Source organism: Strix uralensis, chromosome 11 (genome assembly GCF_047716275.1).
Source record: "Strix uralensis isolate ZFMK-TIS-50842 chromosome 11, bStrUra1, whole genome shotgun sequence".
Lineage (NCBI taxonomy): Eukaryota > Metazoa > Chordata > Aves > Strigiformes > Strigidae > Strix > Strix uralensis.
In genome coordinates, this window is record NC_133982.1 from 20550396 (window position 1) to 20575997 (window position 25602).

The following is a 25602-nucleotide window of genomic DNA, read 5'->3' on the forward strand; positions in this document are numbered from 1 at the left end:
ATATTAGCTGCTTCAGATTATAGGCTGATGTATAATGCATGACATGTCAGCACAGGAATATCTGCCTGAACAAACTATTCTTCCATACCAGAAGCACTTCTGAGGCAGTTTTTCCTACATCAAGTGCTCTTTATAGTTATAAAGCAATAGATTCAGCAAGACAAGCTGAAAGAAACTCAAAACAGATAGAACCAATACCCAGAAAAATAATTCCTACTTCCATGCAACTCAAAAGCCCAGCAATTTCAGCAGTCTCCAGAGAAGCCTGCATGGTGTCAAACTCACCAAACACTCACCTCAGTACCTGCATCATTCTACCCATTCCGGAGGTCATTAACTCAACTTTGAGTATTTCCCATGTGAGCAAAAAGCTCGGCCATGAGCTGGGTATCTGCAGCACTGCCGGAGGGGTGTCCCTTTCTCAGAACAGGTGGTGATGAAAACCCTTTTTGAGCTGTTCTGTGCTCCTTGGAAACAGATTAAACAGCCCACAACCTCCAGAAGACAGATGAAGCATTTTAGGATTGAGTCACTTCCAGCAAACTGACTGAACTGTAAGTGGACAAAGCTAAAGGAAGATATTCACAATGAAGGTAGAATTCTGGGCTCCACATAACAGAGCGCTTAGGCACAGCAAGATGCATGACTTGAAATACACTGGTCTGCTTACAATCTATCAGAGCACTGCATGAGAAAGGCATGAATCGCAGATGAGCTCAAGGCTAGCTAAAAGGAACCTTTTGATGAGCTATAAATACCCTCTTTCTCCAGCTACCTTGCCTGTTTTGGTACTTTAAACAGTTATCTAATTCAGCCTAGATAATTTAGGTTTAGAGCATCCGTTTCTACCTGCACTGAAAACATACTCTGAATGCTTCAGTCCATCATTACTGTTTTCTTCCTTACGAGCTCTTAAAATACACATGCATTCTGGAGCATCCCCAACAGAGAGAGTGAAGAAATTCTAGAAGAAATTAACTTCCTTGAAAAGTACCAACATTATCCAGTTTCTAAGCAATAGGTTCAACTATGCTCATAGGTATAACAAAGATCACATATATGGCTGGAAGTAAGTTTAAGGAAGGATATGTTTCTAGGAAATTACTTTATGTAGATCATAGGGTAGGAATCTAGTGTTGAATCAAATTACTCTGTCAAAGAGAAAAAATAAATCTCTGGGAATCAAAGTGCCCCACTGTCCAGTGCACTTCCATAAGGAACAAATAGATATAAAGAAATCACAGAAAAAGCAACAAGTATTTAGACGATTACTACATATTTTTATTTGTTACTTTTATGGAAGTTTTCTTTCCTGACTGCATTACAAAATAACCTTTTAAATATCCAGAACTCAGCATTCTTGAATTAAGCTTCTGCAAGCCTTGACCCCAAACTTACACTGCTTAACAGTAAGTATTAAGGCATGGTGCCTGTTACTCTGTCATTTTGTTGAATAAGAGTCAAATCAGCTAATCTCAAGTACTTCCAACTCCACATAAAGTCAGTAGAATCCTCAGGAGTACAGGACCCTTTTGAAACTAGCTTTTAATACTGCAAAGCAAGACACCTGGTTCTTGCAAAAAAGATGTTAAATATGTTAATTTGGTGACCTGAGTTGCATTATTTTACAGTCTTTATGCTAATTTGTTTAATAAAAAAAATAATTTTTATGTTTTTCTAAACACAAACCAAGAACATCATTCAGCAACCAACAATATGATAACTCACTGAGAGATGACATACATTTATGTTAGAGCTACACTAGATCTGAATCCAAAGCATGTGTTTATTTGCAAGGTCCAGCTACAGAGAGATGGCCTGTATCTCTGCAGGCCACGCCAGTGAAGCTTAGAACAGCTGCTCAGATTTTCCCAGAAGTGTGTCACACAGGGAGATGAAGAGCTATTCCACCACACAGCAGATAACCTCTGATGCAGTATATTCCTGCTCAGCAGTATCTAGTGCTTGGCATCACAGGTTTCTAAAACAGAGTGAAACGAAGCATCTAGGGTATATAACAGATACTTTATTGATTTCAGAGCAGTAACTGAGAACAAAGGTTTCGCCAACTGGCTTAAAGGTAAGGTTTCAAAAAGAATTCACCGAACATTTTTTTGTTCTGCTGGATTCTGTAATCCTGGAGAGGTGGAAAATTCGACTTCAGGAGTAAGCTTCCCCATCCTAAGTTAAGAAAACATTTCCTTGAGCGGTCTTTAGGACTCCGGATGTGCAGAGTCATAAGGACAGGGAATTCTCTTGAGCGCTCACCTGTGTCGGTGCATAATAAGACAATCACTGCTGCCAAAGACCTATAACCATCTGTCTTTGTGTTGCTTCCCTTACCTTGATAAAAAGAACATTTTCCCCACATAAATGCCTTGCCAGCTGTGGATGGAAGACCCAGCGCAAAATCCTCCCATACTCTTAGTGGCAGGCAGGAGTAGGGCAGCGTGGCACAGGGAACCCACTGCAGATTCACTGTGCAGAGCGATGCATGAAACAATTCCCAGGGAAATAGCTCCTGCTCCTAGTGCAAGAAGGAGCCAATCACGTTGCTACCCAAAAGCTCTATCTTTTCCGTGAAATTCATTTGTTGATAGCCAATACAGGGGCCCAAAATAAAACACGTGTTCTTTTCAAAATGCATGTGACATTGTCTTCCTCTTAGCATCTGCCAAAAGACAAAGCAGTGCACAGATGTATAGCTAAATACTCTCAAGTAATGCAAATCACTGCAAGCAGAGAAGAAAATGACAAAAAGGGGAAAAAAAGAGTTTCAGTTCTTTTTAGTGAAGTTTAACCTCCCTAAGTTCATGAACTCAGTTATCTAGCATTAACCACTTGTAAAAATATTAGCTTCTGGTTTTCCTGTTTCTTCTGCTGGGGGATTAATTTCAGGGAACTTTCAGTCTTTCTTTTGATTCTAATGCCCTTAAAACAACTGCTAGAAAAGCCATAATATAGTCCAAATCAAAACCAACACAATGAAACATTTTATTCATAACCATTTTGATACTAATTATTTGGTTATTTTCCACCAAATCATTCATAAAACCCAAGCAGACAGAAGTACAAGAGGGACCTATTTATAAAAAATCCAAAGTAACCCCTTTGCGCTCTGATGAATCTGTTGCCTGTCTTAAAGTGTCCATACACACAAACAAAATACTTATTATTACCAGCTACAAAGAAATTATGTGTTTCCTAAACACTAAGCTGCTGATTGTAAAACAATGTTCAGAGCATTTATCTGTTTCAAATCTGTTAGGCACTACATCTCCAACCACATTTCCATTTTTGATTAATCCAGCAGCTGTGTTTCCCTGGAACAAGAGCAGATCATAAAGCCCAGGATGAAGCCCAAAAGAGCACAAGATAAAGGGAAAAGAGCCAGACACTCCATAGTATCTTTGAGCGTTCACTATGGTTGCTGACTTTACTTGAAGAGCAAATGTATACTGGCAACAGGAGGCAGTGTAAAATGCTACAATAAGTAGTCCCTGCTCCACCTGTTAAATTCAACCCCTTACAAGCCAGGAAGAATGTCTCGGACAAATAGAGCCTGTAATTATAAGTTATTATTTTTTAAAGTCTGCCTTTAATTATACCAGCACACCCACACAAAAGTCAATGAAGTTGCAGACCAAAAATCACTTGATATTTTCCGTTAAGTGACAAACACCCACAAACATTACATACAGTAAGGCAGACAAGCAAATTGTCCCAAAGCACAATCTCCTAGAACATCGGTTCTTGAAGATCTGGCTAGGAAGCCAGAAGCAATTTCCACTTCCCTCCCCCACAACAGCTCTCACTTGTTTTTCACCTCTGTCATTTTAATTTTAGGTAAAAAATGTCTAAATCCTCACAGATTTGCAAACAGATGTGCTGGGGGAAGTGGTTAAAGGAACATTTCACAATTCTCGTCCAGCTAGAGAACTAGCTAACAACGGTAATGCCAAGCCACAGCTTCTTTACGGAACCACCTGGGTAGGAAGCCAGGAGCACTCTGTACTTAGTTACCAAGTTGCTGCTGCATTCCTCAGGAACTTTCCAGAAATCCCCCAGGAGCCACTGAATCTAGTACCTTTTTCCTCATACAAAGCTGAAACAACTTCCTTCTGCAGAACTACTTAAGAAAGACCAAGAGTCCTGACCTGAACTGGTCATGATGACTCCTTCATACATCCCTTGCAACAGTTTTACATAAATACTACTTATTTCAAGATAAGTTCAGCTTTGAACATTGTTGTTATCAGTGTTATATCTGGAAGTTATTGTCACTCTGGAGCTGCTCTAAAGTGGAAGTCTTACTGAATTTTTTCTTTGAAAGAAAATGACAATATATTCTTCAAAGCAAACAAACATATGAGCAATTTTCAAATAAAACGCATTTCTGTCTTCTATTTACATCTCTCAGAGCAGTAGAAGTCCTTTTTATTTCTATGATTCAGACTAAGTCTTTCACTTTTACTAATAAAAAATTGCTCAAAATATGAAATGAATCGTTTATTTAATTGCTTGGCATGGCAGTCCCACTTACCATTGAAACAATTACTTCTTTATGCAAAGTAGGCCTACGGGTAAAGAAATTACCATAGATGCTACCATCAGCTTTCTAGAAAGTATTGGGAAACAAACATCTAACAAAACAGCAAACTCTATCTCATAGATGGTATCTAACGTCCAAAAGTATTAGAAGGAAATAGCACTTGTGTAGTTTATTTTCTGCATTTTGTTTACCTTACCTCATTTTTACCTAGGTACTTTTCCTTGAACACTGACCAAGTGTGACTTCAACTGGACTATTTACACTATCTCAGCCTCTTCCACAGAAATCTGGTGCCGGGTTATAAAAGTGCTATTGATCCTACACATAAGCCTTTGAAGGTAATTTGACCTAACTGTTTGCATGTAGTTTAAGAGTATTTTAGACATCTTACATAAGAATTACTTGGTTTAAATAAATTTAGAAATCCCCATATGTATAATATTTCTTTTTACTAAGTGGACTTCCAGTGTTCTGTAGGGACTATCTCCAGGCTGGATATTAAAGGTGGGAAGAGGAATCAAGGTCATGATCTTACCCATATTCCCAAAGTTTGGATGAGTTCAGATACAAGGTTCTGTTTTTATCTTCTGCCTATGAATAAATACATAAAACAGCTCAGTCATACCAAGGTGTGCTGGTCCTTTTAGGGTAATTCTTATACTGCGACTCCCATGTGGTACAGCAATCATGGTTTCTTCCCCTAGGAAAATTAAAGAACTGTTTTAGAAGTTATCTTGCATCAGGGAATTTGTACATCACATAACTAGACTGAAACCTGTCAAATGTGTCTAAGAAAATATTTAACAGATTTCACAATTTTTCTATTAAAAATAATCATATGTTATTTTATTAAGTACAGTATACTGAGTCTGTTTGCTATGCTATGCAACTATTAAGACCTACAAATGGACTTGTAAATCTTTCTTGCTATTGGAAAATTATTTGCTATTAACAAAAACAACTGAAATGTCAGTAGTGTATTAGGAACATATTTACACTCTGTTGTCCTAGTTTGATTTCCTAATCACTGAATTGACATAAGAAATCTGCTAAGTAGTACTTCCCCCTTACAAAAATCTGCAGCTGTTCAGTCTCATTTTGCCCACACCTCATTTCCTGCTGCAGGTCACAACTTTAATAAGTGGCAGGACTTACAGGAAATAAATCATCTACTTAACACTAACCCTTAACCAATTACAGACCAGTTAAGAGCAAATATATATTAGCTATAATGTATATGTTGTAACAGAGTGTCTGCATCTAACTTACCATATAAGATCATTCCTTCCAGTAAGAGCCTCAATTTAAAATTAACTATAAACCAAACCAGCCCTGAATAGGACATGTCAATACAAAACAGCTTTTGCCTGCCTGAATGGCCTCTTCGTATATAAATGTACAACACACTTACTTCAGTGCATTTTACAAAGGCAGAAAGTTATTACTTTCCATTTCAAATATAGGAAATCTGTGATTTGCCCAAGCAAACTGAGTTAACAGTCAAATCAACAGACCAGAGTCTTTCTTGCCAACAAGAGCAGCGCTCTCAGAGAAGGGTATGCACAGTGCACAACAGGGATATCCACAAAAGTACGAGAGAAGTGTCCGAGCAACAAAGCACCAATATGCTGTCTCCCATTTCCATCACAGTCCAACTGCAAATCTTCTTCGAGGCAGGACCTGCAAACGTGGGCCCATTGCAGGTACACCCCACAGAGAGTGCCCTGTTCAGTGATGGCATTAACATATATCTAGGGGCTAGTGTAGAGGAAGTTCATTTTTGCAAATTTAAAAAGTAATGTGAGTTGAAGGTCAGTGATACATTGGCTCCAGAATTACTCATACAATATTCAGAAGAAGAATACTTGAGTTCAGTTTTAACTAAAAAATAGTTGAAGAATGTTTCTTTCCACTTTAAACTGGACCTTTTTATAGTAGATGCTAAATTATCAGCTTCTGGTTTACATCTCCTTAGCATAAGTATGAAATCCTGCCAAATGTTCAGTATACTTCAAGCAAATACTGCAATTATTTTTTCTGAAATAAACACCTTCTTACGTTACAGTTTTTATATCACCAATTTCTAGGAAGGTCATTTAAATATAACAATTTATTTTGGATGTAATAAAATATGATCTTTATTAATTTCATACTTGGGTATTCCACCAGAGTGCAAAATACTACAGTAAGAACAATAATACGGTTAAAGAGCCCTGGAAAAAACATTAACTACTGAACCACTTAATATCTTTTTGCATCTTGGTTTTTCATCAGGCGAATTGCTAAAGATAGCCAGAAGGTAGTGGATGTGTATATCTTTAAAGTAAGGAAATAACTACTGAATTCATATGTGCTCTACAGTATTTGAGAGAAAGCAGGTTTGAGGGGCCCATCTGTCCCTACTTGGTCAGGAATTGTATCCCGTCTTGACAACCAACCAGCAGTTGCAGCACAAAACCTCAAATAAGAGTCTGATTATGACCAGTTCCGAATATATGCAACTGCTGTTTTGAAGTGGAACCAAGGGCACTCCGCGCTGAATGGACAAGGCCCAGATTTGCAGATGTGCAGAGATGCGTAGGACTGCTCCTCTTGAGAACAACCAGGGTCGTTCTGCTGTGCTTCCTCCACCTCCTTACAGCAAGCTCCACTGGCCTTCCTCCACCTCCTTACAGCAAGCTCCACTGGCCTTCCTCCACCTCCTTACAGCAAGCTCCACTCGCCTCTGCAGGCCCTGTTGATCCCTTTTCAGGATGCTTCACATTCCTTTAGCAATACTACAGACATTCCACCCTCACCGAAGCACTCTCTGATATGGTCCAAAAGTCTCCTGGGGGTGCTAAATTTGGTGTTTCTCTGCAGCGGAGACAATATTACCAGAAAGTATTTTATTTGCATTAGAGGAGATGACTAAGTTCACAACCACAGCAGTGTTCAACCTCTGCAGCCCCACAGTCAAGAAGCCTGACAGCAGGAGATTCTTGTAACCTGACTGAGATAATTATGGCCTAGGGCAGTCTTTCCATGAGATGAAGTAAATTATAGGAAAAAATAAAAGTGAGATTGTTGGAATTCTGAACCAAGATGGGGAATTGGAGGAAAATGGGACAGAGCTGACCTAAGGGACTCCACCTTATCCTGAGGACAGCTTTAACTTCCTATGAAACAGTAGTTACAATTGTCCAGGTCTGGCTCCAAAACTATATATTTCAAAGGCCTCTGCTTCTCAGCTGAAGCATGTAATTCATACTCTTAAAGGAACAGAAGGCCCTGTAAACCCATTTAAAAATGGTTATGCCATACATTTCCCATGAAATCAGTAGGATCCACACTGTTAAAAGCAGTGAACTCTTATGAAAACATAAGGGGAAATTGCTACCCTGAAATCTACACTCAGAATTTCAAAATACCTTTTTTTCCCTGCTTATACTATTTACATATCTTTGAAAGTTAATTGCTGACCTTTGTCTAAAGTTGAAAACAAATAAGCCCAAAATCATCTGGAACATGCAGAAACACTAGGCTATAAAATCTGATTTAGAGTCATAAAGGTCACATTAAAAACCGAGAAACAGGTGAGATACTGTCTCTCTCTTCTAACACTGCTTCCACTGCAGGGACTCCCGAGGGCATGTGGGTCATCTTTCTCCAGCACCTGCTTGAAATAGGCTTTCTGCTCTTACCCAGGGACTCTCTCAGCAAATGTGTGCACACACTACACACAGCACTTGTTGATTAAGCTCCCAGATTGCTTTTACTTTAGATGGCAAGGTTTGATCCTGTTTCTGTGGTGTTAATGTGGATTTAGATTTTGGATTTCAATGAGAACAAGATCAGACTCCCTGCTATGGTAAGACTGGGAGCTAATCCCCAGGATCAAAATAAAGGATCCACATTCCTGAGCTCAATCCAATTCAGCAGGTTTCATTTATTTTTCCATGTGGGCCATGGTGGACCCATTTACTGTTTCACATATGGGACAGTTGGGATTTTTCCCTCTCTCCTCCTACAGCAGGGCAGAGGATTTATTTCAGGCCTATAAAAACTGTTTCTTTCCATGTATTTGTTCAGCACTTATCTGCTAGTCCTCCAGTTCTGATCAAAGGCCTATATGCTCTCAAAATACAAAGAGCAATACTCCAGGAACAACTACCAGCACAAGGGAACTAAAAAGCTCAAAATGTTTGGAGTCTTATTGGAGTGGCTTCCCTCATCCACTCTAACACTAGATATAATTTCAGAAGACATTGGTGCCGAGGTGTGTACTGACCTGCCTAATGACAAAAATCTGTGCAAAGCCAAATACATACTCTTTAAGAGACACCTGAACTAGATAGGTATGTGCTACTGAAAGCAGCAGTTATATATCCTGACCCAAAAAGTCACACTGCAAAATCTGTATGAGCACATCCCTCCTGTCCTCAAGTCCTTCCCTCTCCAGTCTCACACTCTCCCAACTCCTCTGTACCTCCATCCCTCTGTCCACTGGTCTTATGAGTCAAGGCTGCCTCTTCATCTGAGAGTGCCACTTCTTTGCATTGTTGAATAAGTATTTCTAAGGTGTGGTAACTTGCTTTTGAGACAAACACTGTGGCCTCAATTCATTTTAGTTACATACTTACTTTCTGCTTCTGGACACCTCTTCTAAAATTTGTATGCACTGGAGAAAATGTACAAAGACACACAGTAAGCAGTCCATCAAGAAAATGGATCTCAAGTAAATGCAGTGCAAAATAAATACTGAAATAGCCAATGTTCTTACACAGGAATTTCTCCAAGTAAGACAAGACAGATCAGGAAAGTAAAGAAGGAGGCTTCATACTACCTATAACAGCCCCAAGTAAACCAACCAAACTAAACAGATCTGTAAACTGAAATGGTGCTGAAGACCCAGAATCCACACTATACACATTGCAGGTGCCTCACTTTGGACTAACTCTAGTCTGATCCCATGGACTGCATATCCAGCAGCTGCTGGAGAACATCAGGTGCTTTTCTGGGGAACGTCTTCTGGTTTAGCTTCATCAAAAAAAATCCATTTTATGCTCTCCAAGACCACTCCATGATGTGAACCCATGAGCAGTATGTTAGGACCATGATGAAATTTGCTTCAAAAAATATACTCCTTATCCAAACTGAAATGCTAATATATTGGCATTCACTTCCTCCCCACACACAGTTTTCCTGCCAAACCAGTTCCAATTCCCTCTCCTGGCTCTACATACAGTTGATTTTTTCCCCTTCCTCTCCAAGTGTTTCTGACTCCATCTCCCACTCCAGATTCCTTATCTAATCTGTCTTTTGCTCTTCCTCTTCTTCCTTGACCCAATGTATCTGTACAGCCAGTCCCAGGTCCTCCTCCCACCTTCTCATATCTGTCTTTCCTTCACTGTATGAACTAACACCAAATTTTTCTGTTCAGCTAGTCTCATCTTGTCTTGCCCTCTTCTGATGTGATCTCATCACCCCTAGTCATAAGTCTGAAGCTTTTGAGAGTCAAAAGGTCTCCACAAAATCTCTTCTCTAATGCCTGAATGTGAGGCAGGAGGCATCAGAGTTCACCCCATGGTACCCAATCTACACTGCAGCAAAGTAGAAAGCAAGAGCAACCTCAAGAACACTTTTTAATAGCTTAGCTCTGCAAGAGCAACATATTAATTTATTCCAAGGAGATTGCACACATATTTTGCATGTTTGCAGTTAGAACATGTAACAAGCTAGAGAACACTTAAAAGGACAACTTTTCAGAAATGTCAGCTGTTAACATCCAAGAAGCCTCTACAGAGCGTGAAGGAAACATTGGGGTTTTTTTTAAGGGTTCTAGTAAAATATGTGTTGATGTTCACAGATATTGCAAAAGACTTGTCCATGACCAGAAGACCATTGCCTGCCAAGTTTCAAATCCCTGATCCATGATCAAGTCCAACAACGGGGGATGTTAAGACATATTAAAGAAAAGGTTTCAGGAATGTTTTGACAGTGGGAAACAACATGTTTTTCTCTGCTGTGTCCTTGGAATACGCTGAGTTGTTTTGGCTGAATCTTCTCCAAAGCATTCAGCACCTGGCATGGAAAGTTTCTGACCCAACTGTTGAATTTTGTCAAAAAATAATTTGGAGAAAGTGAAGTATCAGGCAACTGTGACAATGGGGGCTATGAGCTTCATGTATACTGATCTCAAAGACCGGAAAAAGATGCAAGGTAGCAAGTTGTCACAAAACTGAGCCAGCCAATGATATTGAACAGTGAGCCTTGCAGAAGGCCTCTGTTTAGACAAACGACAAAAGTGAAATTAGGTTTTTGGTTAAGTGTGCTTGGGGATGATGACCTATAAACATGTGACAGTAAGTGACCAATGGTAAATTACACAAATGCCATCGGAAATAAAACACGTGGCAAGAAAAATTCAGTTACAAAGCTGTCACATTGAAGCCTTCTGTATGAAGCTTTTCGCAAAAAGTTAAGAAAGGTAAAACTTTCAAGTATCAAAACACTTTGAGAATCAAGACCAGATTCGGACAAGTCTGTGCCTTCAGCTTCACTCCCTGTTGATTTCAGAACCAGCATATCTTTTCTACTTCCTTGGTATCAGAACCAGAACACTTTCCTACCAATTCTTGCCAATAATGGTGCAGAAAGCAGACGTCGAGGCCCAATCCTACAAATTTTTCCATGTGCACAAAGTGCAGTGAAGTTAATGGGAGTTCCATGCATATAGTAGTAGAAACATCAGGCCCATGATATCTCATTTCCCAATGGGACGGTACATTTTACAACCTATTACACTTTTTGTTTGAATATCATTAGTCAAACCTTTAATCATTTTACCAGAATGTTAGAATCTGGCTTGCTGGCAGAAGTCTAACTTACTTTGTCTTTCAAAGGCAATTAAGTGTTAGTGGAAAAAATAAAGACCTTTTGAAATGACAGTTTGTTTCATATTTGCAAAACAGTAAGCTTTCCTTCAGTGCTGTTTAGCTATTCAATCAAAGAAAGGTATTCGTTTTATGCAAAAACATGTAAAAAATACAATAAAACAAAGTGAGTCCTTTATGAGAAATCATTTGCTATCAATGCCTAAATTTATTTTTTTAAAAATATGTACCAAGATAACCAGGCACCTATTTTTTCCCTTATGTCTCCTTTTTTTTTTTTTTTTTCATAATAAAACCTTCGGCTCTTGCTTTCCTTCCAATTCTTTAATTTACCTCATTGCACAATAAAAATTACATCCTGCTCACAACCTTACAAGCTCCCTCTTAAATACATGTCTGTCACGTGTCAATATTTTACTTCTCAACACTAGTTCTGAAAGCTTCCAAATGACTATTTGGAAGATGTTGTGTCTCCCTTCACTGATACATTAGCACAGAGAAAGGATGGCTTTATTTCCACATTTCATTCACACAGAGGATAATTATATGGAACCGCTTCCAGAATGTTGAACAACTGGACCCAAAAAAGATTATGGCACTATCACAATACCATGAAAATCATAAAAAAATCTGATTTTAGTAGCATGTGTACTGTTTTGCTTATGTGAATGCTAATTCATTCATATAATCTATCCTACTGCAGTGCAAGATAAAACCAAAACTGGATATAACTGACATATTTCCCCAGAACAGTCTTTCTTCATCCCTAATTTTAAAGAACGCTTCAAGAGTCACTGAATTATGACACAGAAAACAATGAACCATGGGTGTTCTTCATAACATGGTCAAGGCAATGGCAGACCTTCCACCAAGTGATAGCAGCTGTAGTCAGCTCATACCTGTGCCAGAATACCACAATAATATTTTTGGTTGTAAAATGACAGTTTCAAAACCAGATCCCTTTTACAACTTTGTCTTCACTGTACTTACACACTAAGCAGCAATTAAATGTGAATCTTTTTATTTCACTTGTCATCCAACCAGATTTGCCAATCCAAGTTTAGTTTGGGTTGCCTTAGAACTAGCTAGGGTGTTGCCAGAAAAAGTCTTTCTCCAGGAGAATCTCTGCTGCTATAAAACTGGAATAGACAATGCAATTCCTTTCTGTTCCAGCTGACCTCCACATCAGAAAGGGAAGAAATATTTTGTGTATATATATCCCTATATATATATATATAGACACACAAAATAAATAAAACTTTGTAATACTACAAAAATATTATCAAATCTTTACTGCTTCACAAGTGCTTGTTCTGTGCTGACCAGAAGCCCTGAGTATTTGATATAACAAAGCGAATAAAAAGTGGCCCTCCATGAGAAGTCTTTCTCAGCTTATTGTAAACATTTAAGACATTTGCTCATTGTTTCAGGATTAAAAACTTTATAAATTACTGAACTACATTCTCCCATCCACAAAAAATGCCTCTAGAAAAGGCAAGGCAAAGGATGATAGCCCATCCAATATGCAAAAAAAGGCTCTTTGACTTGTGCAAAATTATTCAGTGACTTTAAGAGACGCTGCCACAAAAATATTCACTTTTTAATTTAGACTACCTTTGTTATCCACATGTATTGAATTACAGACATTATGCACCTGCACAGTGTAAGATAACCTAACATGAAACCTTGCAGATCAATACAAGTAATCACACTGCAAGGTAACAAGCATTAAGATAACATAGATTGACTTCAAGTTACATCCACATTGAAGCATACTGCAAGCATTGGCATTAAAAAAACCCATGGAAATATATAAGAATAAGAATTAAGCATTCAACATATAACAGCTCTTTCAAAATCCGGGCACAAGTGAAATCTTTGCAGGCTGAACTACAACAGTACTGAATATATGCAGTTGTCAAAGGCAGGTGCTTCATCCATTTAAAAAAAGCACCTGCTTGCATTTGAACTTTGAGTATTCACTTTACTCTAAGAGCACCAGACCATCACCTTTGCATTGTGTGGCTCTGCAGGAAAGTAACAAACTCCAAAGGCTCCATCTCCATGTGACAAATGTACATTGTGAGTTCAGAAACAGAAAAAAAATAGATGTGAGGCAACCATCTCACATGATGAACACATGGGACTGAAATTACAGGGACCATCATCTGTGAGGCGAGCCTGTATGTGACAAACCTTGCTTGGATATCAAAATAGCCAGACGCTTAACACTCCAGTAAAGGGTCTAATTCTGATCCCTCCTCTCTTAAACTTTCAATACTACTCAGACTTACATAGTTACAGTAAGATGCTAATTATTTTGAGAAAGAATGGCAACATTTGAGCCAAACATACAAAAAAAAGAATGCATTATTCCCTTTCACATTGTGCTTTTTTTGTACCATACAAATAGTTAACTTGCTTTCTGAAGTTCAACTGTCTTTAGACACTTTAAAAAAAACCAAAAAAAAAAAAAAGCAAAGTTAATTTGAAAACCAGGCACTTTCAATCACGGTCCACAATTTCCATAAAGCCATCTATAAGATGTTTCCATGATTTAAAAACATTGCTGTAGCATCACATATATTGCAACATGAGGATACCCTCTAAAATAAGATGTGCATCTTGATGGTTATTCCTGATAGAATGAATGAGTAGCTCTATAAAAAAAAAAATGCATATCTCAAATTCTTTCCTAGCTATACCCTAATGTGTGGTATCCCTCATGGAATTTCAATAGACTAATCTAGCACAGACTTAAGAATAAGCAGCTTTGGAAAACTGCAAACAAGTATATAGTTAAAAGGTCAACACGCTGCAATATGTATGTTAATATACAAGCAGAAAACATAGTCAAGGATAAATTATCACAGGATCAATTTGCAACCTACTTTTTTCTGGTGAGACATGTGCCTTAGCTTGTCCCCTCACAAGCCTGCATGTTGAACCATCTCCTGCACAGATTCCACAGTTGTCTTCCTTGGCATTGCTCCCAAGTTGTCGATCACAGCCTACTGCCTGCCAACATCAACACCACAGTCAGAAGGAGGGCAAAGCTGTAGTAGACATGCTCAGGTTTCTGGAATTTTATTTATTATGTTATCCTTTTGATTTTATGAGCTGGCCTCATTCTATCAAAGCATATCTTGCTATTTAGGATTTTAAAAGCACACTGTCATTTCCATGATTTTGATGATGAATCACAACAACTGATATATTAAGCTATTCAAGCACAGGAAATACATGAATCGGTTTCCCACTACTTATGTGAATGAATAGCATTGAGAATTATTCTTTCCAACACAAAGGACAACTACGTTATTTACAATTTGTTTTTCATCACCTGTTTAACTATGTCGGAGAAAGAATTAATGCAATGAAATATCCCAAGTTAAATATTTAAAGGGCACTCAGCCTTCAGCTTCACAGACCAGCAGCTGTGGGCAGTGCTCATAATCTAGTGTCTTGGTCATTCAAAATTTAATTGGCACTTGTGTAGATCTCCTATTTGCTATTTACATCAATGTCAATCACATATACACTTCTAACCAGGTTTTAAAAAACTTGGATGATTCAGTTCTCTTCTGAATATGAGACCCAACCTATAAAACTTTCCAACGATTATTATAAAAACCCCCAAACTTAAACACTGCCAAAATTTCCAAAAGCAAAGTTTTTGAAAAGCCATCAACTGAAAACTCTCCAAACTCTATCGAAAACATTTTTTTCAGGTTTTGCTTTTTCTTCATATCAGTTATCCTCCAAGAAGAGAGAATGGAAAGACAAAGAATAGACAACATTGACTAAAAGCACCTCCTGCTGAAAGGGAGATAAATACTTGGTCTCACCTATCTTACACTTCACCATTTCATAGAATAAATTCGCAGGGAGTACCAAATGCTGAGCAATGTGGTAAAAAGCTAATCTGCAGCTTCAAATTTTCTTAAGTCAGCCTACACGCCTCTTATATCCACACATCCCTGAGAAGTGCACCTAATTCATCATAGACATATATATTTAACCAAACTCCAAGCTGACAAACTGATAGAAAGCACTCTGGAAATTCACAGTTAAAAGCAGTGCTAGAATTCTGAAATTGGCCAGCACACTCCTCTTCCTATATAAAAATGCTTGGAAGGGGCAGTCTTAGCTGCCAAGATCCACTGCATCTCTGCTATGCCAAAACTGACACACGATCGCCTTGGAGAGGTGAGGATTGAAGCCACACGTAAGAGGCAGGGTTGGGTCTTCCAGTCAGAGTTAACACACACACACAGACACACACACTGCACAAATCATGCACCCCAGCTGCCGAACAGAAATGTAATCTCGAAGTTTCATGTGTCTATAGAAAAGACAGCAAAGCAGCCCCCACCACCCACTCCTGTCCTTTCCCTTATTTTCCCAATTCCCTACATCCTGCATTCTCTTAGGAGGAGGGCATCATGGAGGACAGTTTACAACACTTCAGTTGAGACACATGCTGCACTGAACAGCATCTCCTTACTAAAGGGTTCAGATTTACCATAGAATTCTACATTAGCAGCAGGAAATCATTTTGTTCCTGCAACTGAGACCTTCATCCTATGTAGCCCAGCAAAGAATTAATTTTGAAAATAAATAAGCAGCTTAACCGAAACAATTTAATGTTAGTGTTAAGTGTTAACAAAAACTTAGTTGTAAAAATGAAACAAAATAACACACTTGTGTGTGAAATCAGACCATCTCAGAACAGGTGCTTTTTTACTACAGAGAGGCTATGCAGGAACACTATACTATAATTTAGGATTGGATTAAGGATGGTTTTACTTGAAGATATTTTTAATGTTAGATCTGGGTTCATCACTGACATCCAGAAAGATGTAAACAAATTACTCTAAACAAGCTTATCTTCCCACTTTCTCACCAATTAGCATTGAGAAATGAATGAAAACACCACCATTTCAGAAACAGGAACTGACTGACCACTGTGTGAATCAGAAAGCAGATAAAATTTCAAGGGATATAATAATACAGTGCTTGACACACTGGCCTTAGACTTAATAACTCTCTTTCAATTCCCAGCTCCACAAGACTTTCTTTTTGACTTTTGAAAACTTCCTGTGCTTTTCGATTCCAATCTGTGAAAGGCGTGGAACTGTAATTCCCCACCTCACACAGGGATGTTGCAAGAATAAATCTCCTAAAGATTCTGAAATATTCAGATGGTGCAATGATAGGGATAATATCAGTAGTTGAGAGAGTCTATATTTCTCTTAGTAGACTTTTACAGTATTTACTGCTCTCCACTGCTTCTCCTGCTCTTATTCACATAAAGATACTACTAGCACACGGAGAGAAATTGTTAGAACTACTGAAAGCGTAATCTCTCCCCAAATCTCACAAATACATTTCCATTTCATAGTGTAATCTCATTTTCTAAATATAAAGAATCTCTTTATTCACTCATCAATTAATTCTCAAAGGAAAATTAAGCTGCACATTGTGATACTCTATGTGAGGAATTTCTATATTTATTAGTTTAAGCTGTTGTATATATGTAGGCTACAGATCCTGCACACCTTTGTCAGGAAGAGTGCACTGAGGAAGCAGAGTACTTGCAAGACCAGCCCATTAAAGCCCAACGTGATAATAATAAACGCTATTACACAGAGTCACCTTGAAAACAAACTCTCATTGCACATAACAAAAGTTATACAACTGTGACAACACAAGGTAGTATTGCATTCAACATGGAATGTAAGAAAAAAGATAATCAGCACAGCAGCATACATTAGAGGACAGTTTCATACAGTATCATTGCTTATTTTTTAATAATACACAAATGCCACAGAAATAAAACAGGAGTGATAGCTCTGAGGGACTTGGATGTGGGAAAAGCTTTACAGCTCTCCTGCCAGCAAGCTGGTATGTTCAGCTAGATGCATTCACCCTCTGTGGACTTCCTTCTGAGATTATATCAACTGTTATGAATATGAGTATCAAGTAATGATATCCGGGAACACAATTTAAAAAGTAACTCAAATTAGTATCACAATTTAGGCCTGAAATAAGCACAGAATTTTAGATTTTGTTTAATAAGAAGCACCCAAAAATTCTGCAGATTTAACGTGACAAATCTCAAATTTAGAGATAATTCAACAAGTGTTGCTACCCTGGGATCTTAATGAGTGAACACTAAGGTGGGGTGATCAGCACTAAGTGTATTTCAAACTTGGGTGTCTTTCTTACCTGTTTGCAAAACCTTACAGGAAGCAGTATTTCTGAGACAAGCCAGACAGCCATGGATCTCACCAAAATAACAGGAAGTTGCAAGGTATAGCTTTGGAAATCAGGCCTCAAACACATATGGTATTTTGACTCCAAACCTTATGAATTTAAGGTATTCATATTTTAGCCAATAACTATTACAAAAACACAGTGTTTGATGAAACATTTTGAAGAGAGTACATGTGTATTTGCAAGCAAAGCTGCAACAAGGACAAGAAAATGATATATGGCAACAGCCTTCCTCAGCTCACACACCATCTCAGAAGCCAAAAAGGTCTGATGATTTTCATGATTAAGGTGTTTGTTAGGGTTAATTTACCCCACATTACTCACTGTTTACAGAGCAAAGGTATCAGCTATAAATATTACAGGCAGATTGGGAAAACATCTGCAGGCTTTTAGGGCATAGTCAGAAATAATTATATTAGGTGATTTTAACATAGGCTGCATAAATGAAATGATACAAACTGTGTAATGGAAAGATTGGGACCCTGTCAATTTAAGAATCTGCAATCATAAATACCATAATTCAAAAAAAGACACAAGTATTGTAATGACTACATTGTAAGTGAGCTCCTCAGACAGCAGGGAGAATATTGACCAATATGTAACAAAATGAACAGTAAGTAGAAATGTAATATAAGAAGGGTACTGAGGAAATGGGTACTTTGTGCAGTTGATAAATTGTCCATGATGGGGTATCTATGAATTTGGGTATGGCAGGATTATTTTCAGAAACAGATGTCTCTGATTCATCACTATTTTTGGACAGAAACTGAATGTTGTATTTGTCTGTATTCTTTCAAAGAAAAAAATAGAAATATGAAAAAGAATAATACTGTTTTGTCACAAGCAGATAGCGTAGCAAGCATCTGATTAAGCACTGAACAGAAACGCTCATCTGTTTCAACAAACTCCTAAACTACATGTCAGTATGCTAATGCTATTGTGAAAGCCAGTACTGAGGGTGCTAAATATTTTGTAGCATGCTTAGAATAGTTCATGTAGGTTCAAAAAGCCAAAGGAAGAGCAAAAGGTCAGGGTATAAAATATAGTAGTACAGATGAAAGAGAAAAATGAAATTGCTGCTGATATGTTAGAGGTGACTATGGAACGTTACAAATATTTTTTCAAACATGAATCCAAAAATCACTCAGAAGCTCCCACAGCTGTTTCATCAGCTCTTATTCACTTAGTAGGGTTTCAGCTAAGAAATTATACTTAAATTAATATAGCATGCTAATTTCAGTTTGTGAAGGTCAAAGTATAGTCTGTTAAATTCAAGGATCTTCCATCTTCCTTTCTTAAGGAGATGTTTATAATTAACTATGATGAGAAAATGGACAGGACTGCAAGGTGAGAGATTTTTAACTGAGATCCCAATATGGCAAAAAAAGCACTGTACTGAAAAACCCGGCAAACCCCAAACCCCCTTCAGAGTCTTCTCTTCATAAACATAAATACAAACATGGAGTAGAATTGCCAATGCAGAGCCCAATGCCGGATCAGGTTTTGAAATTTCAACTCTTGCTTGTTAGACCATTGCTTTAGACCTCCACAACTGTGTTATTCCCTCAACTGACCGCTCACATCCAACTGCAGGCTCTCTTTCAAAATACGAACACCACCATTTTTTGTAGAACACATTACACAGAGGTGAGCTGTCAATTATAAAAAAAATGTTTCTGGGATGCTAATGACTCAAGATTATATACTTCAAATAAAGAACCTTAAGATACATCTATGTCCTACAAAAGAAGAATACTTACCAGAAACATGAGTAAAACCAGATATCTGTGCATAACAAGCACCATTTAAGTGTTAAGTGCCATTATTACTATCAAAAACATGAAATTATATACAGCAATATATATAATTGTATACAATGCTACTCTTTAGAAAGGGGCTCCCCCCTTTCTATGGTCCTCTGGAGCCAGAGATCCAGGTACAGCCAGAAAAAACAAACATAATGAGCTCTCCTAATAGAAGTGGCCAAAAAAGGATAAATCACTGCTGTTTTTATTTGTGACAGATACATAAATTCCATGAAACATTAAAACTGAAGTTGCACTAGTGCCATTCTTTCCTTACCTACTGCGTCTTAGACTAAGCTCTTTCTCAGACAGACCATTGAAATACTCAGCAACGTTTATGTTAAATACTATAACATTTTCTACTTTGACTAATAAATTTTTGATTGATATAGACTCTCATTTATCAGTGATTCCTTTAGAATGATAAGTTAAGTTATGTTTTTCAGTGCTTTATGTTTACCCAAGGAACTGGCAGCTCAGTGTCAGGGAGTGATGCCCTTTACTCATGTGATTTGGTTTAATAAAATAAAAATAGAAAATCAACAACATGTCAATATGACATAATTACCATCCTTCTAGAGTTGCTGGGCAAACCCCACAATGCTTGGGGAAATCCAGATCAAAGCTATTCTGAATACATTCACATTTGTGTGCTTTCATTGGCCTGGCTATTTCAAAGGATGCACAACCACGTGCAGTCATGACATAGACTGCTAGTGGGATTTTAACACAAACATACAGATGACTCAGTCGAAGCGGAAAACCCAGCAAATAATTTAAGGGGAAATGCCCAATGTGATTAAATGTAAATGAAGTACGACACTTCTGCTGAGCAAGGAACTGTACTGCAGAATGCACAAATGGAAATGAGAATTATACTTCTTCACAAGGATGTGATAGAGTTATTATACAGGAGATCCTTTTCCTCAAGGGCTGAACAGTGTGTAATTATCCCAGTACATGTTGCTCAGTAGTTGTTTTAAAATTAGCTAGCGACAGGTCTGTTATAGCAATATATTGGTAAGCGAATCCTGTATTGGTTGGACCACTGATCTGCTGAAGGGTGGCAAAGACTTTGTGGACTAGGTGCAACTGGGTTTTCACTACCTATGAAATCTGTCAAGATGTGAAAAATATAGAATGAAAGTAGACTGTTACACCAAACAGATCCAATGAAGTGATGTGACTGCTCTGCCACCAGGGGAGTAGTACTTGGGTTATTATAAACAAATTATTTATTTCAGCCTTACAGGAGACCAGAACTAAGATAAAAATGGAACACAAACATCCACATACTTTTGAAGGTTATCAGCATTGCACAAAATACAAGATAACCTCAGAATTATTTCTGGAAAAAAGATCTTCTCCAGGTCTTGTGACTTAACTAAGAAAGGACACATGTTTTGTTTCAACTTTTACTTAGCAAAAGAAGGAAACAGTGAAAAACCATTGCATGCTCAAAAAGATAAATCTCTATTGCTGTTTATTAGAATCACTCTCAATAGGGAAAATTAAAATCCTCAGGGTCTTGGTCAGAGAAGAAGGATTCCCGTTTCCACAAACACACCACAAAAATCCAAAACTCAGAGAAATTAAGGCTGTATTTTGCTGCACAGTCGCATGTGCTATCACAGTACACAGATCTTATCGCATCAATGTCAGCTATTTGCTGCATTTTCTCCTGCTCTACTTGTCTTAGCACAGAATCACAATAGAAGCAGATGTTAGGAATGTCTGCATCCACACAACAAATAATTAATTTTAAATATGGCTATGGGAATTTATGGTAATACAAACATGAGTATAAAACCCGTCATGTGAAAATCCTGCTCTGTCTTAGTCAATATTTTCCATGTATCTTTGGCCTACTGTAAAACCCTGCTGTCATTCAAAGCCCATCTATTCACTTACTTTGCAATCTCTGCTCATATCCTTTGCTTTGTGATAACTTCATCTTGCACTTTATTTCTACAGAGATATAATACGTCCCTGGAGAGAATACAAAGAAAAAGCTCCCACTGTCTCTTTCCCATGCTCATCATCTACAAGTAATTGATTCTGACAAGCAGAGAGATACCAGAATATCCCTTCAATTAAGAAAGTAATTTTTTTTAAAAAATTACTTTTAGAAGTCGTGTGGAATATTAGCTTTCAAGCACCACTTTTAAACTCTGGTTTATCCTCATTGAAGATTTAACTTGGTCTGAGACACGACTTTGTCCTCACATGGTCCTGTCTCATAACTCTTCAGTTATGTCTAATCTCAGCCTAACAAAGGCCTGATTGTGGCACAGGTTCTCACATCTCTGCAAGTGCAGGTCAGCAGCAGCCCAGACAAGCTGACACAGGCTTCAGTATATGTTAATAAACAGAATACAGCCCCTTCAGGGCCCTGAGTATGTCCTCTGATTAATAGCAAATGTCCCAGCCCATCACTTCACAGCAAATGAAGCAGCAATCCCAGTTGCCAAGCTGAACGGGTATTAGTGGCAGTGGGAGTAAGAAAACTTCCTCTGTGTAAGGATTTTCAGTTCATAGATGAGAAAGCAAGGAGTAAAGGCAAAGTGTGTCAAAACGCAAACCTCAGAACAGAGGCATAAAATACGTCAGAATGATGGGCATGAGGAAACACACCACGATGCTCAAATTCCCCAGCCATCCATACAGACGAAAAGAATGTAAAGCCATAAAAAAACCCAGAAGATAAAAAATACAGTGCATAAAATTCATTGCATGCTAAAGGGCTCCTAAAAAGACTTTCCACATATTTCTGAAAATATTTTATATCTGAAGGCAAGAGGCTAAAGAGTGTTCTGCAATTCTGCAAATCCACTTCTATCAAATAAAACAACGTGTTTCCAAAACATTTAACTCTTAGTACAGGATCTGTCACATGCTAGAGCAGCTAAGAGATTATAGGACCACCCAGTAGGGGAACAAGTACCCTTTCCCACACAGTCTCCATTTTAAAAAATACACATACACACAATCAGAGGATAGAACACAAACTCCCACTGGGCTTCTTGTTTGTGAGAATGCTTTCGAAAAAGAAATCAATATATGGAATCAGATAAATTTGCTGCTTTTCTGGCTGTGTCCAGCCAAGTCTGACTTGCTATATGAAGGTGCAGTTAGCACTGGGAGATTTGAAGGTTACTAAGGCTCTAGGTTCAAGACGACACCCAAATTGTGAGTTTTTCTATCACTGCTCACATGCTTTAGGAACTTGCTAGGTTAGGAAGTAAAATTGCATTTGTATGAAGCTCACTAAAACAAAACAAAACTTGGCAGAGAGAATCACTTAGGAAAAAAGAAATATAGATAAGAAACTGTAGATCAGAAGAAAGCCACTACTTATCTGACAAGAAAGGATAAACTTAGACAGTAAGAAATCCCTATAGGGAGTATTTCTCTGTAAGAAACAGTAGGAGGGAGAATAAGACAAGATCTGGAGAGACATCAGATTCTAGCAGCAGTGGGCAGCTGCAAAATAAAAATAAGTGATTCCACAAGACCTTTTCAGTGTCTGAGAGTATCCTATTATTACATGCAGTAAAAGCATGCCTCTGAGTTGCCAACAACATCATCACAAGGGAACTGCTATACCCAGGTGGACTGTGACACTAAAAGCGGTGCAAGTGCAGCCCTTAGAGGGTGGCTATGCGAGTTGCTGGCTCGGCCAGTGCCAAGAGCCTCCATCAGGCAAGGAAACCAACTCACTGAGGCTACAGAGGGTGATTCTAACAGGTTACGTAGGCTGTGGTAACCCATGCTTCAGCATGGCCCCATCCTTCAGTGGGACTTCTGGAGAGCCACCAACATTTCCCAGCTGAATTGCAGCTGGAGCTCCCCACTCTCTGCATTTTTATGACATATGTCACATGTATGCATAGTCATATGAAGATTTTGATACACAGCTCTGAGAGCCAGAAAGTTTTGTTGGATCTACATGAGTAACTCCCTTAGACTCTGTGGATAAGGTCCAGCCTGCCAACCCCGGTGCCTGCAGTAATATGTGGGCAAGGTACAGGTCCAGAGTACACAGCAATTCCTCCATGCTCCAAGATGTACCATGTGTTTGCTAATTAACGGTACCCAGGAAAGAATGGCATGTTCTGCAGGCTGACTTAGAGCTATCTCAAAATCAATTCTTCCCATGAATAAGTTACTCGAGGTTTGAAGACTGAGAAGGAGGAAAAGGCAATGTGGACATTTTTTTCTTGTTTTTAAATATTAAAAATAGATTGTAAGTGTTCATTTTGAAAAGAAAAAGGTGCTTTTTAAACTGCTATTCAAGAGTTAACTACTCTAATGTGTGAGAAACACAGCTTTATGTCTGCAGTAACACTGGATGGAAAGGAAACATTCCTTTCTAAGTGTCTGAACACCAAACCTCCCATGCATCTTGGGCAGTCCTTTTAAAACATTTACAGGCAAAAAGATGCATCTATCAGAACCAAAAGGGAAACTACCCAAAATGCTTTAAATTAGCACCTTGAGAAAGCAGCTCCAGAATAAAAGGAGTCAAGATTCAGAAGACATTAACAATCTGCTATGATTTTAAGTTTTAAGCATGAGCAAAGCTCATTAAAAAAAGTGCAATAGTCTTCCAAAATCTTACAGAAATTGTTTTCAGTGAAAACTCCAACAGATATTTACATCAAGCATAAGAGTGCTTTGGTGGCGAGCGAGGGAAATACCTACTTGCCATACCATGACATGTGACAGAAAAGAACTAGCATGGCAGAAATTGATGGCACTGCACTTGACATATGGGACGTGTTCTGATGTCAGCTAAATTTATGCCATATGCTACAAAGCATAGTGTAGTGTCTGCCTTTTCTGGAACACAAACAACTTGCTGACACTAAATGGAAAGTTCACTGCAGGATTTACATCATCTTTGACCTAATTGTGACAGCCTAGGACAGAACTACTCAGGCTGCTCCTTAGGACTCCAGATTTTTTGGGTGATGCGTGTATTTATTGTTCAAACACATTACTCCATATTAGGAAAATTATCACTGTAACCATTTCAGGTACTGACACAAGTAACATCCCATTCTGCATTCTGGTAGAAAAAAGCAGGTCTGCATGAATTAAAAACAAAAAACAAGGAGAGGCAGGGCCCCAAAGCAGGCGGAGTAACTGGGTAAACGTTGCCCACACATGTGTCTGACATGCAGATGTTTTTAAATGTCTCCACCCACATACAGATGGGCACAGCAGGAATATATTATATGAAAAAATGTGTTGGGAGCTGTGCAGAGACTAGAAAAATATCAGAAGTTAAGTGTGAAAATCCTCCCGGCAGTGAAGTTTTGACCTGTCCCCATTTAACACACCAGCCCCAGATATTTGCTTTGGTAACAGAAGCACTGCAGTAGCAGACTAAAACATGATCAAATGGTTTGGCTGAGTGAAGCCTCAAGCAACCCCAAAATATCTTATTAACTTTCCCAATAAACTTTTCCCTGCTCCACTGCCTTTACATTTTACTTCCCCTGAAGCCTCAAACTCCTAATCCAGAGAGCAGTTTTGCCATCTCACGATTTTCTTTGACAGAGCATTATTTAGTTTGATTCTGCTTGTTAAGGGAAGTACAAAGAATCTGAATTGAAGCTGGACAAGAGGAACTCACCGTCCTTGTAAATTCATATGCTGCCAAGGAGAGAGTCTGAACAAGAATCCAAGAGGCAGAATAGTGATGCAGCTCTACCTTACCAAGAATAAGAAAACAGATGAAAGTGAAATCATGTTGTGGGGGGAGGAGGGGAAGCTGAAATCTTATAAAACCTGCCAACTTTGAGACAATAAATGAGCAAAACCAGCACTAGTGGGAAAGGGACTCAGGGAAGCCAGTCTCCTTATACTAACTCTTCGGTGCTCGCAGGCATAAAAGCAAAGATATCCACATCAGCAGTATGACATGTTTACTTAGATGAGTTAACTGTAAAAACACTTGCCAAGTTATTTGCAGGCTGTGCCAAGTAGATGTCAGAACCCAACGGACTGATCTTATAGCAACAATTGTGGAGAATCACAATTTTGCTGTCTCTCTCTCAACAGCAGTTGACTAAATAACCATATT

General features: G+C 38.4%; 1 protein-coding gene across 1 annotated transcript in view; it reads right to left on the reverse strand.

Annotated features, from left to right (window-relative positions):
• ADAMTSL3 (ADAMTS like 3) overlaps positions 1-25602 on the reverse strand; it is a 186911-nt gene that overhangs the window by 64318 nt on the left and 96991 nt on the right. The window contains exons 6-7 of the mRNA XM_074880017.1: positions 14319-14445; positions 5178-5252 (exon numbers count right to left, since the gene is read on the reverse strand). Coding sequence (XP_074736118.1) covers positions 5178-5252; positions 14319-14445 — 202 coding nt within the window. The remainder of the gene's footprint in view (positions 1-5177; positions 5253-14318; positions 14446-25602) is intronic.